Below are 17356 nucleotides of genomic sequence, written 5' to 3'. Positions count from 1 at the left end.
CAAGGTTGGCTTTGAACTCGACATCCTCCTGCCTCAGCCTCAGGATCTGCTGGGATTACAGGCATGCACCACTACACCTGGCACTGAAGTGATATTTTTATGTGATAAGTCATGACAATATTGCAAGCTTCTTTAATTATATCCCAAATAAACATTTAATTGACGATAGAGTTCTAAATTCCCTTCATGTTAAAATGTCTATTCCTTCTAATCATCAAGTTGCATGAGTACTTAAAATATTTTGTGTAACAAAACTTTAACAATTATATTGACCATCATTTCCCCATTATCTTCTCTTCGTGTATGCGATGTATTAAAGTAGACTAGAGGGGCTGGGGAGACAGCTCAGCTGGTAGAGTGCTTGCCTTGTAAGCACAAGGCCCTGAGTTCGAACCCCAGTACCGCAAAAAAAAAAAAAAAAAAAAAAAGTAAACTAGATACAAGTTTTATCTTTACAGTAATCTTGAGGACATTCTATATTTTGAAAAGATGTTAAGATATCCTCCCACCAAGACTGAGTATGGCTCAAAATGTCTTTCTCTACACATTTTAAACAGAGTTTTGACTCCTGTGAAATCTATTGCAATAAATTCTATGTGGCACAAATAAAAAAAAAAATTCTTAGTATTTTAAATACTGTTTAAAAGAATTATCAGGGGCTGGGGTTGTGGCTCAGTGGTGGAGCACTTGCTTGCATGTGTGAGGCACTGGGTTCGATCCTCAGCACCACAAAAAAAACCAAATTTATATATTTTTGTTGTCCATCTACAACTAGAAAAAAATAAAGAATTATCAAGTGGGGAGTTTTATTCAATCATAAAGAAAAATGAAATTGTCATTTGCAATAAAATGGATACAAACTGAGAATATAATGTTAAGTGAAAGAAGTCAAACTCAGAAAGCTATCAAATGTTTCCTCTTATACGTAGATGCTAGAGAAGAAAAAGGAAAAGAAAGAAGAGAGGATCTCGTGAAAATCAAAGGGAGATCAGTAGAACAGAGGAGGGGCCATGTAGAGACAAAATGGGAGGGAAAGGAGAAATAAAAGGGAATGATATTGGCCAAATTATATTATATCATGTGCACATATGAATATGTAACAACAAATCCCACCACTATGTACAACTATTAACACACCAATTTTAAAAATGTAGAAAAAAGTATTCCTAGTTTACCTGATAAAGAAGTTTCTTAGACTTAAATATCCAAAAGTAAAATTATTAATTTTAAAAATACACACATACCTAATGTGAGGATGCACATATTAAAGTTAGAACAACAATAAAGCTAACTAAAAGTTAAAAAAACAAGAAGATACCACGAGATTTAATCCTACCATCATGTTATTATTTTTTATATGAGATGTTCTCACAGTAATCAATCTAGTTTTCCATTTTGATCACATCTCCTTGGGAATACAATTTCAAATCCAGAAACACAGACCACTCTTTTTTAAAAAAAAAAAAAAATTATTTTCCTACATGATCATGATTTTTAGACTGCATAAAATATTTAAGATTACCATAATTGAGACTGTATATAACTATATTCTAGCTAATTAGCTCTGTTGTTCTCCTGCTTTTGTCTGAGATACTGGGGATTGAACACAGGGGCACTGAGTTAAGCCCGTTTTAAAAAATTTGATTTTAAGAAAGGGTCTCACTAAGTTGCTAAGGCTGACCTCAAACGCCCTCCTACCTTAGTCTCCTGAGTTGATGGGATTGCAAGTAGGTCCCATCACACCTAGTTGCTTACTCTGCCTTCTTTCTATAGTATATAGTCTATTCAGAGTCTAGGTTATCTCTGCCTATTTTCTCTTATAGATAACTTTTTAAAATAAATGGGTCTTCTTAGTTAATATGAATTGTTTCATATTTTTAGAATACTATGAAGCTTCACTGTATTTTGTCTGACAGTATATAATCACAAAGAAATACACCTAATACTTTGTGTGTGTGTGTGTATGGTACTTGAGACATTCTGATTCAGGGGTGCTCTACCACTGAGCTATACACCAGTCTTTCCTATCACTGAACTACACTCCAGTTACTTCTATTTTATTTTTAAAACAGGATATTGCTAATTTGCCAAGGATATACTTTAAGACATGAGACCTTAAAAGGTATCTGGAAATGCCTGAGGTCTCTTACACTTCTTTGGGAGACCTATACGATAAAAACTACTTTTATAATCATATTAAGATTGTACATGCATTGTTGTTTCACTCTCAGTCTTTCAATGTTCATTGGAGTTTTTCAGAGACTTTTTTTTTTTTAATTTTTTTGGTTGGCAATGGATTTTTAAATTTTATTTCTTTATAAGTGGTGCTGAGTATCGAACCCAGGGCCTCACATATGCCAGGCAAGCGCTCTACCCCTGAGCCACAGCTCCAGCCCCTTTCAGAGACTTTTTGATGTGTGATAAAATAAGACTAAATTCAGAAGCAAATGTGAGAATCCAAACTGATTTTATGAGGTCAAGCACTAAAGAGGTTTGTAAAAATGTAAAATTGTTTTCTCACTAATTTTTTTGTTTTCTTTAAAAATAAGTTATTGGTTAGAGGTGTTGCTCTGTGGCAGAATTTGTGCTTAGCATTCATGAGGCCCTGAGTTCAATCCCTAGACAGACACACATAATAATTTTATTTTAACATGTATCAAGTTTATTACTATTACTTTAACACAAATTGAGAAATGTTCTAAAAATCGGTTTTATATTCTAATACGGTATTCCAATATATATATATAAAAATAAAACCCAGACACTATTAAATGGGTGGGGGAATGGGTGGAAGTAAAGTTATAAACCCTACTCAGAGACAACATACAATCTATAGGAGAAGACATCATTTTTCTTAACTATGTTAGTAGGGTTGGCTAGTACTGGCATGGTATTTGAACTAAATTTTTAAACAATGACTAAAATTCTAATAAATCAGTAGAGGAAAACAGATCAGCACTATGTAAACAGCAAATGCTTTTTTTAAAAGTTTTTTTTTTTTTTTTTTTTTAAGAAAGTAGTACGTAGACAATGTAGTTGAAACACTGGGTATTTGGAGGTGGGAGCAGGGAAGGGTTGAGGTGGGGGGAAAAGATCTAGAGAAAGATAGCTAGGGAAAAGTGGAAAGATTTTTGAAAATCGAGCTAAAGGTATGAGCACTATTATGTACATATACAATCATCAAAAGTTTACAAACTGCAGAAAGATATAATAAATAAATAAAAATGTCATTATAAAAATAAAGAACTGATTTAAGAAAAGATTAGACAAAGAGATAAAGAGAATAATTACTGTAGTAGTAGATCAGTGAAGTAGATTAGTGTAGTAGTGGTAGTGAAATTGACTGGCAATGATTGAGTTGTACAAAGATACTAGGAATGAAAAGGAAAGAAATGGGTGGCAACTAATGAATGAATGTAAATGGTTTTGCAGAGAAGTCTTATGAAGGTAGGATTTGGTCAAAGCATAGCTCAGTTAAATTCATATTGGTACCACAGAAAATCACTAAGAGGGTACATGAAATTTGAAATGAAATGAGAAAGGCTTTGTAATAAGATAACCAGTTTTTAGGAGCCTTTTAAAGAAAAATGAAAAAAGTAAGCTAAAAAGGGGACATAAAGAGACGTATGAATTTATATATGGACATATATATATATATATGAAAAACCCATGAATGTAAAAACCAAAAAGAGGAATAATAGTATTTAATTTCTCCATTAGTCAAAGGAGTCAAAAGAAACAATCAGCATTGAAGCAGTTTATCCTCTAGTCTTTAAAAAGAATAAGAGAAGAAAAAGGAAATAAAACTGTTAAATCTGCATTACTTTCATATGTGGCTATGGTGATAGGGAAGGGTTCTTAAAACAGGAAAGTGTTTCAGATTCTCACGCAACCAATTCATACTAAGAGTGGCTGTATTTTTTTCATATAACCAGCAAGACATTGAAGGCTTTATGGACATGTACAGGTAAAATGACATTTCCCAAAGTTAATAAAACAGTGATATGTAATTCATAACAAAGAATTTTATCACAGACTTACAGTGTTGTAAAGTTCTTCCAGTCTCGGAATGGTGAGGAATTTATGCATGCTTACTCCATTTTCAATAAGAAGTTTTACAAATGCAACCCTATCCATTACAAGAGCATCAAGCATAGCTTGTTCCAAGGATCCAACCTGAGAGAGTATCAAAATTAATAAACATATTTCACATGTACTAATTATCAGACTTCTTAAATTTAAGTCCTTAGGATTTATACTTATTTGTTTTCAAACAGTTTTAAACACGATTGCGGATACAAAATAGTCAAAGGCAAGGACATAAAGTATTTAAAGAATAGATAAAAAAAGACTTCCCTTGAAGAAAAAAGACTTCTTCCAAAGAGTATTCCATAAAAGCTATTTCTGTAAGAGATCAAGTGTTACATGGGGAAAAAGAACCACAAAACACATTATCAATTAAATCTAGGGGGAAATGCCTTAGAGCAACAGTGCTCAATGTTTAGGAAGGTTTTGGATGAATCATTTCTGTACATGGGGGCCATTACTAACTTTAAGGGGAGAGTCAAGGGATACCAGAAATCATGTGATATGATGAACAATGTCAAACAAATAGAAACTGTGCCAATCACAAAACTTTCTATTGCCCTGTTAGATGCTCATGAGTGAAAAATTAGAACTTCTATTTTATATATGAACGAAGTGTTCTGTCTTGATTTATTTATGATAGCTCAAAAACACAAGTCAGACAAGATTGTATTTATCCTTCTTCATAATTTTAACAGAAATTATTCACCTTTAGGGAAAAATCACATTGCTTGACAGCAATACGACCCATGTCATTTCAGTTTAATACAGATCTATATCAGTTAGCATTTCAGCTGTTACAGATTTCTTAGTCTATTTTATAAACTTTTCAATAGGCTTCCCAATTCAATACTAACACATAATAGAGGCACATCAAATATAAAAATTTTATTGAATATCATTAATAAAAGTTTTAATATCTGTTATAAATGCTTCTTTATATTTTTAGTACTAGGGCATTATATGATTAAAAAGTCTGTGACAAAATCAGTTTCAAAATCATTGTTTCTTCACCTGTTATTTTTAAATCATATTCTGATTCTGTCTTCACAGGTTTACCACACTATTATACAACTTCTTTATAGAAGCTTGTATTTTTATTTCTTTCCCCAGGCTATCTTTGATTTCCATGACTTAGCAAAGGATAGGTCTCTACAATCTTTTCCAGTATATACTGATGAAATGAGTGCTAATGATGAAAATTCATGATGGAAAGTATGGTTTCTGTGATTTTTTTCACTACTCAGTTCTAACATGGAAATATTTTTTATTATCCTCAAAAATATGACCTAATCAATTTATAAGAATACTTCAATTTTCTCTACATAACAACCCATAATTTACTGTGGCATGTTATTCCTATTGCATGTTATTCCTATTTTATTTAGTATTAGTTACTCTTTCTCTTATCACATATAAAATTATTGATTTGTTACTACTTTCTCTACCATTATTATTTAAAATTACTCTAGTGCCCACTTGGTTCTCTCTGCTCTTTCCTTGTCCTATTCTTATAAGGGATACTTTTCTGTTCCCCAGTGGTACTTAATAACATAACAACAACTGCATTACTTCATATGCATAATTATAACACTGACACTGATTCTGTTATAATAAGTGCAAGCATATGACTTCTTTAAAATGCTGTCATTCTCGAACATTTTTATACTTTTTTTTATTATAAATCACTTTTCTCTGACATTATAATCAGGGCATTATACTGGTTTTTAAAAAACTTATTTAATATTTATGAAATTCCATTTTGGTATAATAAAAGAGGCCTAATAAAATTCTTGTTTTTATTCTTACTGGTAGGGTTGGGTACTAAATCCAGGGACCCACACATGCTAAACAGGCACTCTATCCATAAGTTACATCCTTAACCCCTAAAAATTGTTTTTAGAAAAGAAGCATTCTACCTAATTGGGCTTACCACCACTATCCTAGAACAACATCAAAGCATGGCTAAATTTTCACATCTGAGGGAAGAAAGATGCACTTTAAAAAAAAAAATCTATCTGCTTTGTAAGCAGCAGTTCTTCATTTACTCAGTGCAAACCAAATGATAAAAAGTGAAACTGACATGCAAACTCTTTTAAGCAAGGAGCACAAAATAAAATACATCTAACATTATGTAAGACAAATCCATGAGAAGTATGAATTTATATATGGACATATATATGAAAGACAAAAGGCTTCATCCAATCCTTGATATGCAAGGAGACAACTCTGAGTTTTACCACAAGAGATTAATATCAATTTCTTTCTCTACAGTCCTCCAAGGGGGAAAGTGACTAGTTTTTTTCTTTTTATTACAATACAGAAAATACATTCGTATAGTTTTTTAAAAAGAATCAAATATCACAAAATGGTATAAAACGAACCTTTTCCTCTGCTAGCCCTCATCTCTCCAGCCATATTCCATTAAGTTTTAAAATACTAAGGGGCTGAGCTTGTAGCTCAGTGGTAAAGCACTTGCCTAGTATGCTTGAAGTCCTGAGTTTGATCCCCAGTACCACAAAAAAAAAGAAAAGATAACATGACAATACATGTAGATAGGCACAAATGTTTGTGCACTCATAAAGAGAATTTGCCACAATCACAATCATACAATGCATACTTTTCTATAATTTGCTGTTTCTATTATGTAGATGAAAAATATCTAACATCCTTTCTACTATAAAGGCTGGTGATACTCCAAGGTACAGATGAACATTTAATTTACATGGCCTCCTAAGGACTCAGACAAGTAATAAGAATTTGTCAAGTGCTCACTACTTTACAAGGTTGTGTACATAGCAGTAAACAAAACCGAAAGATACACTTGCTCTCATAAAATTTCCTTTCTAGGAGTAAAAAGATAAATCATAAATAAATAGGTAGCTAATTTATATGGTTTGTCATATGGTAATAAATACTAGAGGGTAAAACAAAAAGCAAGGAAGAACACACAAAATGCTGACATATGGGGATACTACTAAAATAGAGTAGGCAGAGAAAGTTTAACTGGAGACATCTGGTTAAAGTCCAAAAAAGAGAAAATGAAAAAAATGAAAGACAAAAGGAGATGAGGAAATAAAGTAGGTAGATAGCTAGGGGATAATGTTCCAGAGAGAAGAACAAGAACAAAACTTAGAGATATGAGTATGCTTGATATGTTCAAAAACAATACCAAGAAGGTCAAAAAGGCTACAAAAGAGATCAAAAGGAACAGTGGTAGTATGTAAGAGAAGTAGTAATAGAATAGATGATACAAAGTTTTGTAGGTCTTCATATAGGCTCTGAACTCTGAGTAAATGTGAACTGATACATCTTGTCTGTAAAATGATAGGATGAATAAGAGCAGGAAAATCAAAAGGGATACTACTGAAATAAAAGATAAGAGATTCAATGAGGATGATAAACATGGATAGTCTGAAAGTATATATATTTAGATTTACAGATGGAATTAGAGTATATGAGAAAGAAAAAAGTAAAAGATTACACTGAAGTTTCTCATCTCAGAAGTTGCAAATTTGTTGTTTCCATTTAGTTGAATGGGGAGTTTGGAAGGAGCAGGTGTAAGCATTCAAAGAAATACTATAATGAGTTATCTTGTACATACAATAAGAGTTCCAAGACTCCTTCAATTCTAGAATTTTTAGAGATCTACATACCCCATAAAAAGCAAGATTATCAAGAGGCAAATAGAACTTTTATAACCTAAATGGATCTGGATATTGTAAAAATATTCAGCTAAAGGAATTCTGCACTGTGGCAAAAGGTAAAATGTGAAGTTAGGTCACAGTTTCATCAAATATTTTGTTATTACAGTTGTTCCTTATTGTCTGTGGGGAATTGGTTCCCTGTGGCTACTGAAATTCACGGACAATTTAGGTAAAATTACATGGTGAATATTTGCATATACTATACAAATATTCTCCTGTATACTTTATCTCTAGATTACTTATACCTAAGGTAATGTAAATATTATGCAAATAATTATTATACTATATTGTTTAGGAAATAATGACAAGGAAAAAAAGTGTGTATGTGTTTAGCACAGATGCCATCACTGTAGGACTAACTACATTAATACAAAACCTATGGTTAGTTGAATCCCTAGTTATGGAACCTATGGATACAGAGAACCTATAGTACTGGGTTTAATTATATTGTGTATATAGATTATTTACATACCAGCCACTGCTGTCCATAAACAAATACATGATTTTTGGCAATGTCAACTCTATCCCATGCCAATGTAAGGATAAGCTGGTCAAATGCAGATGCATTCGTACCTAATTGAATAAAGAAAATAGTTCGCAAGTTTATCTCCATTAATATGTTAACACTTAGGAATAGCTCCCTACCACCCTTTAATTAACTTACACATCTGTTGTCAGACATTGTTCAGAAATACCCTGTGTCAGAGTAGTAAGTAACCTCAGGATGGAGGCTTTTATTTTCCAACTACAGAAACTACACAGCCTCATTTGTTGTATATAATTCAGAATGCAAAAAAATGAGAAGAAAATGTTGATGATCTATCTCTGTCACAGAGTCACTACTGGCTGTTAAGATTCTGAAAAAATATCCTTTCATGTTCTTTTCTGTACATAAAGGCATTCATATTCTTTTATTTATTTGAAAATGGGATATTGGGCTGGGGTTGTGGCTCAGTGGTAGAGTGCTCACCCAGCACATGTGAGGTACTGGGTTCGATCCTCAGCACCACATAAAAATAAATAAAATAAAGGTATTGTGTGCATCTACAACAAAGAAAAATATTTAAAAAAAAAAAAAAAAGAAAATGGGATATTATACTAAGTGTTCAGTAGTTTGTTTTGTTTACCTTACTATGTATGACAACTTAGTTTTTCTCAACAGTATACACAGATCTACTTTATATATATATTAATTTCTTTTAAAGTTGAACCACAATTTATTCAAAAAATATTCTAGTGGATATTCAGGTTATTTTGAATGTTTACCAAATATATTTTGGTACATGTTTGATTATTTAAATAGGATGATTTTCTAGGAATCAAATTGCTGGACACAAGATAGATACGTAAAGGGTTTTTATATACTTCCCAAATATTTTTCAGAAGGCATGTATCATCAACAAAGAGCATAAAATTTATATTCTACTTCTATACTATAATGCTGACCATCTTTCCTCCAAGTATTTAAATTCTTTTTTTAATTTAATTTTTATTTTTTACAGACTGCATTTTTATTCATTGTACACAAATGGGGTACATCATTTTGTTTCTATGGTTGTACACGATGTAGATTTATACCATTCGTGTAATCATACGGGTACATAGGGTAATGATGTCTGTCTCATTCCACCATTTTTCATACCCCACTCCTTCTCATTTCCCTCTACGTAATCTAAAGTTCCTCTATTCTTCTCTCACCTCCCACCTCCCCACCACCATTACATATCATCATCCACTTATCAGGGAAAACAAGTATTTGAATTCTTCCTCAAGTATCATTTACATCAATTTTGACCCATTTTTCCTGTAAGGTATTCATCTTTTTCTTAATAATTTTTTTTGGGGGTGGGTACCAGGGATTGAACTCAGGGGCACTTGACCACTGAGTCACATCCCCAGCCCTATTTTGTATTTTATTTAGAGACAGGGTCTCATTGAGTTGCTTAGCACCTTTCCGTTGCTGAGGTTGACTTTGAACTCATGATCCTCCTGTCTCAGCCTCCTAAATTGCTGGGATTACAGGTGGGCGCCACTGTGCCTAGTTCTTAATAATTTTTAACAGCTCTTTGAGATTCCTCCACTTTAATATTTCTGTTTCCTTATTTATAAAATGAGAAACATAAGAGGAAATGTACCCCTTGGGTACAGTATACTGTAGGGATAAAATGAAATAAGTAAACCACTGAAGCATAGTGGTCAGCATACAGAAAGTATATGGCAAATACTACATGTAGATGGGGCTCTCTTTTTACCTTAATTTTATTTTTACATCATTCCACTTACTCATCTTTCATGGTTTCTAGTTTTCCTGTCACTTACGATCTTTTGATCCCAAGATGATATACATTTAATTATAGTATTTTTTTAAATGCTTGATGTACTGGCAATTTGTTGTGGTCCAATATTTGGAAAATTCTTATGAAAAATAAAGTATCCTCTTTCTCTACTCCTATCACATCACTGCATACTTTGATTTGAGGTACCTAGATGGAACACCATTTTAGTTTCTAATGTTTGAAAAGATTTTTCACTGCAATGTCACTATATCAGCTGGAGGTATTTAGTGAGATACTGAGAGAAAAACAATGTGCTTGTGTATCCATCCTTCAGTCCTACATGACATCACTATAAAAACAGCATGCTTAAGAATTCTATCTTTAATGTCTATCAACTAAATTTCTTACTACCTTTAAATACTTATTTTAATGGGATAATTAAATGAATCTGCAGGCATAAATAAACCTTGCTATAAACTTAATTTGCTATGAACTTAAATAATTCTACAAGATGAAAACAAAAGCTAACTTACTGCCAACAAAAACCAACATTGTGTCTTTCACAAAAAAAAAATTAACCAAATTTAAAAAGTCCTATCTTATATAAATAGGCCATACTTTAAAGATACTACAGATAAAAGTTTTAAAAGTCTTACCTTTTAATAGTGCAGTAAGTATTGCTACATCTATATCCTGATGTTCCTCTGATCCAATGTGGAACACAGTGATCTATTTAAATATTAATTCATAATATTATGTCTTTATATTTTTAAAGCTAACATATCATAAAACAAAGTAATTTTAAAAACTATTGGGGTGGGAGTGAGAGGTAGGAAGATACGTAGGTAGGTATTTGAGGGGAGGAGTCCAGAAAACATCAATCAACTCCCCGCCCCGAAAAAAAACCCTAAAATTAAGACTATCAGTTATTATTTACCAATAATACAATAGCAAGTATACTCAGAATATTTGGTTTCATACCGTACTCACATTTTTTTGACCTATCTTATGTTGGCTATCAGAACAAGCAACTTACAGGGCAAGTCTATAGATTACTTATAAAAATAAGTCCTGCTCTTTGTTACACTTACTCATTCAAGTAATACATGTATTCTTGAATGAGGGATATTTGCTTAGTTCAATTTCTTTTTTAAATATATATTTTAGTTGTAAATGGACACAATACCTTCATTTATTTTTATGAGCTTCTGAGGACTGAACCCAGTGGCCCACACATGCTAGGCAAGCATTCTACTACTGAGCCACAACCCCAGCCCCACTTTAATTCTTTTATTGAAAATGCCTATAAATTTCTTGAACTGTAATACCATGTTATCTAATAACGTTTTTCATGAAATAGAAGATTATTATAGCCCAAGTACAAATTTTTCAAATGACTTCATTTCAGCGTATAAAACTTGCAATGGAAGCAGACAGCAAATCAAATGTTATCATCTATTTATAGACTACTCAAAATTTCTATCTCTGAAAACTTAAAACTCATGATTAAAACTAAGCAGCACTGATATTTTAACATACTACTTTTAAGCACTCCCTCAGAATAAAATTGCCTAAATTTTTTTTTCACATATCGTGTTAGAAAAGCCATCAACATGTCTTTACATTTCTCTCTCTACATATGTATACCTTTATTTTATTTATTTATATGCAGTGCTGAGAATCAAACCCAGTGCCTCACACATGCTAGGCGAGTGCACTACCACTGTGCTACAAGCCCAGCCTCCTCCTTATAGTTCTTTATTGATACTGGACATAACCTGTTAAGATCCAGTTAGGAAACTTTTCCTAAAAGAGAAATGTAAATATAGTGTTTCAATACCATATAAAAAACCATAATCCTTCTTTATCACTATGTAGTTTGAAAAGACCAATAAATGAATGACATTTTACATGGTTAAAAATCCAAAGGCTGGGGCTGGGGACATAGCTCAGTTGGTAGAGTGCTTGCCTTGCAAGCACTTGGCCCTGGGTTCAATCCTCAGTACTGCAAAAAAAAAAAAAAAAACAAACAACAACAACAAAAAAACCAAAGGCTGAACGTTTTCTCTGATAAGCAGATGCTGATCCACAGTGGGAGAGGCGGCAGAGGAGGGAAGAATGAAGGAACTCTGGACTGTGCAAAGAGGAGTGAGGGAAGGGGTGAGACAGTGGGGATGAGAAGAAAGGTAGAATGAGACATGTATGATTACATTACTGGTGTGACTCAGCACCATGTACAGCCAGAGGAATGAGAAATTATACTTCATTTGTGTACAATGTGTTAAATTCATTCTACTGTCACATATAACCAATTAGAACAAATTTTAAAAATTAAAATATAAATTTTTTTTTTAATTTTAAGATTTAAACATTTTAAATCTGAATTAGAAGCAAAAGTATCTCCCCAATTTAGAATGTACTTTGGAAGAAACAAAAAGTCTTACTCTGCTGAAATCTACTTACAAGCTCCTTTTTTTTCATGCACTCCATCAGTGTTTGAAATAAATGAACTGCTTCACTCTGGCCAAAGTTAAATGTTTTCTTGATGGTTGAAATGATATCAACCTCTGCTGCATCAGGAAGATTTCTAGTATAAGAGGAAATGTAACAATTTACTAATTTTGTATTCCATTATTTATGACATTAAAATGAAGTACAGGTAGGTCCACATGAGACCTTTGGTGATATTCTATTACTATTAAATATTTTATATTGGGCAGAATTATTTTCTCCTTCACTATGTCTTTAGGGAAAAAAAAAAGAATGAAGTTATTTTTATCTTTGAATCACAGTAATTAAACCCAGAGGCACTTAATTACTGAGCCACATTCCCAGTCTTTAGGGCCTCAATAAGTTGCTGAGGCTGCCTTTGAACTTGGATCTTTCTGTGTCAGCCTTCCAAGCTGTGCAGATTATAGGTGTGCGTCACTGCCTATAGTATAGTTCATAATTTTTTTTAATAAAGTATATGCTGCAATCAGTGTTAGAGTTATAAGATACTATGTGAAGATAAATTTAAAATATTATGGTGTATAAAGCAATATTTTGCCAAGATGTCTTGAATGTATTTACACTTTTCTTTCTATGAGCAGTGTATATAGCTCATAGAAATGAGCTCATAGAAAATAGTGTATATTTTCTATGTATATAGCTTATACAGCTCAAAAATACAGAAAACATAAAAATATGCAAATTCATAGCAGAAATCTCCTTTCCACTGTCTTTCATCTTCCCAATTCCATCTCAGCCCTTTACTCTTACTATTAATTACTATTAGCTTGTATGACTTTCCAAGATCTCTTTCTACATACACAAATAATTAGCACCTCTTTCTCTATATAAAGAGTGGCACAATTTATATACTGCTTTCTATCTTCTTTTTTCCAGGCAGACATTTTGTTAATCTTCATAAATCTAGCAAAAAATACATCTTTATTCAGCAATAAACTACCCATTTTGTAGATATGCCACAATTTACTTATCTAGTCTTTTTCTGATGGATGGTGTACTTTGTTCCAATCTTTTACTCTTACAAATCCCATAATAACAAAAAAATTTACATATATATTTTTATCATAGCTGAACATCTGTAGAAACAATACCCAGAAATGAAACTATTGGATATGTGCTTCTGTAGCAAACAACTTTCTTGTATGAATACAGATAAACCATGTTTTACTTCATTCCAATAATGTATGAGCAGGTTATTTCCTCAAGCCTCAACAAAATGTATTAAACTTCAGATTTTCATATTCATAAACCACTCAAAGTAACCCAATACTCTAAAGACCACAAGACTCTTCAATCAGGTTATTAAAATTTGCTATACTAATATACTTACCCTCCTTCTTCTGTTTGTTTATGAATATAGGCTAGCAAATCTGCAGCTCTGCCCGTTCCTTCACATACAACTACTGGAACAGGGGGACTTTCCTGAAGGTATTCTAGAACTGTGAGTATAACATTTGGCCCACCCTCAAATATCAGGGCCACCACAGGGACACCTTGGCCAATTCCTAAAAGAGTAAAAGTTCAATTAGAAAACTAGATAAAATTCAGTAATTTTATCTTATTTTTTAAAATATAAAGTTAAATGTCAGGACATAAGTTCTTGTCAGACTGTGTTGACTTGACTTTACTCAATGTAATATCTGTTTCACATAAAGTATTAAATATATTACTTTGTCACTAACTGGAAAGTGTTCTAAAAGACAAAATTAGAAAATCTAATATATCATTTGGTATACATTAATATAGAAATCAGTAAGTCAGAATTATTTAAGTGAAACTGATAAAATTCTGATTTCTACAAGAGTAAAAGAAAAAATTTAGTTAGTGAAGACCAATTTTTGTTTTTACAACATGCAGTGTGGTGAGAAAATACAAAATATTGGTTAACTGTGAATTATACATTTCTAATTTTTGTAAATGTTCTGCCTCCACCATAATCTTAATGCATAATTCTATAATTTTGTATTTCTATTTCATTTTGTCATAGAGTTCACCTTTGTGTCCTAGGGTTACAAAATTTCTTCTATTTGTAATAAAACCTAGATGTTGAATGAGAAAGTTCAGCCATGATTGGAAAGGAAAATTAGACCCAAGAATAACAATTTTTAAGACACATTTACCAAAGAGTGATATCTACTCAATTTAAACTTTAAATATGCTTATTCTTACTTTATAACAAAGCAGCTTTATTCCTTTTTACTTTTCAATCTTGAATTACAAAGTTATGTATTGGAATATATAAGACATTAAGAATACTTGTAAATTCCTTGGGCAGCAATGACAAACAATAGCTACAAAGCTTCTAATGAATTTTTCTGTCTTTGGCCTTGAAGCCTGAGAGCCCTGTTTGGCCTGAGACACCTTATCCTAGGTCTTATAATTTTGTCTAAGATCATCCACTCTTGGTTGTTTTGTAGATTATCTTGCTATATAAGGAAAAGGGCACTTCAACATTCAACTTTTCTAGAATATTACTGGTTCTTAATACAGCTCAGAATAATTTCAATTATAACAAATTTGTGAATTCCCTTACTAGCATGAATTCTTTGCTGATTAATTGTTTTTTCAAGTTCTCTTCTTAGTCTGACTTCTGCCCCATACTTTCCAACAGTGCCATCATCCACCAGTATGAAATGGGAATGGAGATTATTCAGAACATTCAATTTGCTCAGGGGGTTCAATAAGGTTTGATAAGGAGCAACCACCTAAACAATAGCAAACATAAGAGTTAGTGGGCAGGATTAAATGTAACAGAATATAAAATAAAATGTGAAATAATCTATAAAGAGTTAAAATTCTATTTTACATTATAATACAGAACATGAGTTATTAAGCAGTTGAAGATTAATCAAAAACAAGTTGAACCACATAATTACATCTTATTCCTTATTGCAAAACTATGTATTTTATTATCACCTGCAAAAGGAGAAACAGTAAGTAAGTAAATATATAGTGCTAAGAAACTACTATGAGATTAAGTGAGTAAACTGCAATATATAAAGAATATTTTTAAATAAAGCAATAAAATGTTACATTGTTATTTTTCTAGCCATAAAGTAGATATTTAAAATTGATATTAGAAACAATAACACTTGAAAATGATTCCTTTTTAATAGTTTTAATAAGATTCACATCTTTAGCCTACAGAAATAAAACACTAGTATTTGATTCCTCCTATGAGTACCAAGATTAATTCTTAATGTCATATAGTCATTAAAAATGTAATTACAAAAACTGGCATGATATGGAAAACATTTATCATTTATATTTATCAATGTATTTTCAAAAAGATCAGAAGAAAACCACAGGAAAATGCTTTTTAAACTTCATTTGAAAAATCTGGTATCATCATGAATATTTTAAGTTGACTTGCTCCATTTTTGCTATAATTCTGTTTATATGTAAGTGCAAACATGAGAAATTTTAAAAACTATTCTTACATCTTTCCCAACAAGATCATTTCTGTTTTCTATCACACCCCATGGAGCTATTCCAATAGTGCATATCTTTCGAGATGATCTGGAAGCATGTTCTTTGAGGGCATCGCCAACATGTTTTGCCACACCTGTTCATGCAAAATTTTATTTGTTTTAGTTCAAAGTTTTTATCAAGCTCAGAACAATCCTGTGCTTAATTTTTAACATTACAATTTGTAGTATATTTCTTTACACATGAGATATAAGGCAATGACATCCAAAGCCAAGCTTTCAAAGGAATAATCTGACCAAAATGGAATAAGAAAACAAACCACAACATCAAGTCACTACAACTGCCTAAAACACATGTAAACTACATTCTATCATGCTCCTATAAGGCCCGGTCCTTTCTCAGACTTCTAAGTAATTTAATTTTTTGTTTCTCTATACATCATGTAAAATAAATTAAGAATATGACTCAATGGCACAGAACCATAAGCACAACACACACACGTACAACAACAACAACAAAAAGTTGCCAAACTGAATCAAGAACAAGGGGAAAATGTAGAAAAAAAACAACTCTCAAGAATATATACAGTAGTTCCCCCTTACCTGTGGGGGTACATGGTCCAAGACCCCCAGTGGATGTTGGAAACTGTGTAGTACAGAACCCTATATGCAAGTATTGTGATATTATAACAGTACATCTGATGGACAATCAATGTGATAAATAAGATGGCTACCAATGACTAATGAGGTAGGTAATTTATCAAATATGGATATGCTGGACAAAGAGATGACTTAATCCCAGTCAACATGGAGTGAGATGGCATAACATTTCACCATGCTACTCAGACCAGTACACAATTTAAAACTTATAAATTGTTTATTTCTGAAATTTTCCACTTAATATTTTCAGACCATGCACTGTTAAATAGAAGTAACCGAAAAAATGGATAGGAGGCACTATTGTAATTTCTCATTACGACTTATTATGGGATGAATTGTGTCCCCCAAAATTCACATGTTGAAACTCTAATCCTGACACCTCAAAAATGTGACTCTATTTAGGGACAAGACATTTAAAGAGGTGATTAAGTTAAAGTGAGGCCTTTAGAGTAGACTCTGAACCAACTGACTGGTGTCCATATAAAAGGAAATTTAAGCACAGAGACCCCAGGAATGCCTACACACAGAGAAAAGACACAGCAAGAAGGTGGCCACCTGCAAGTCAAGGAGTGAGGTCTTGCAGTCAGACAAACCTGCTGACACCTTAATCTTGACTTGGCTTCCAGAATCATGAGAAAGTAAATATCTGCTGTTTAAGCCACCCAGTCTGTGGTATTTTGTTTTGGCA

At 32.3% G+C, this 17356-nt stretch overlaps 1 protein-coding gene across 1 annotated transcript in view; it reads right to left on the bottom strand.

Moving 5' to 3' along the window:
- Trpm7 (transient receptor potential cation channel subfamily M member 7) overlaps window positions 1–17356 on the bottom strand; it is a 100430-nt gene that overhangs the window by 52278 nt on the left and 30796 nt on the right. Inside the window, 7 exon segments of the mRNA XM_047542129.1 lie at window positions 4042–4176; window positions 8266–8366; window positions 10726–10798; window positions 12533–12656; window positions 13911–14085; window positions 15114–15285; window positions 16021–16145. Of these exon segments, the coding sequence (XP_047398085.1) occupies window positions 4042–4176; window positions 8266–8366; window positions 10726–10798; window positions 12533–12656; window positions 13911–14085; window positions 15114–15285; window positions 16021–16145 (905 nt within the window).

This window comes from Sciurus carolinensis, chromosome 2 (genome assembly GCF_902686445.1).
Source record: "Sciurus carolinensis chromosome 2, mSciCar1.2, whole genome shotgun sequence".
Taxonomy (NCBI): Eukaryota; Metazoa; Chordata; class Mammalia; order Rodentia; family Sciuridae; genus Sciurus; species Sciurus carolinensis.
The sequence above is the reverse complement of the archived record's forward strand: the minus strand, read 5'-3'. Positions and strand labels throughout refer to the sequence as shown.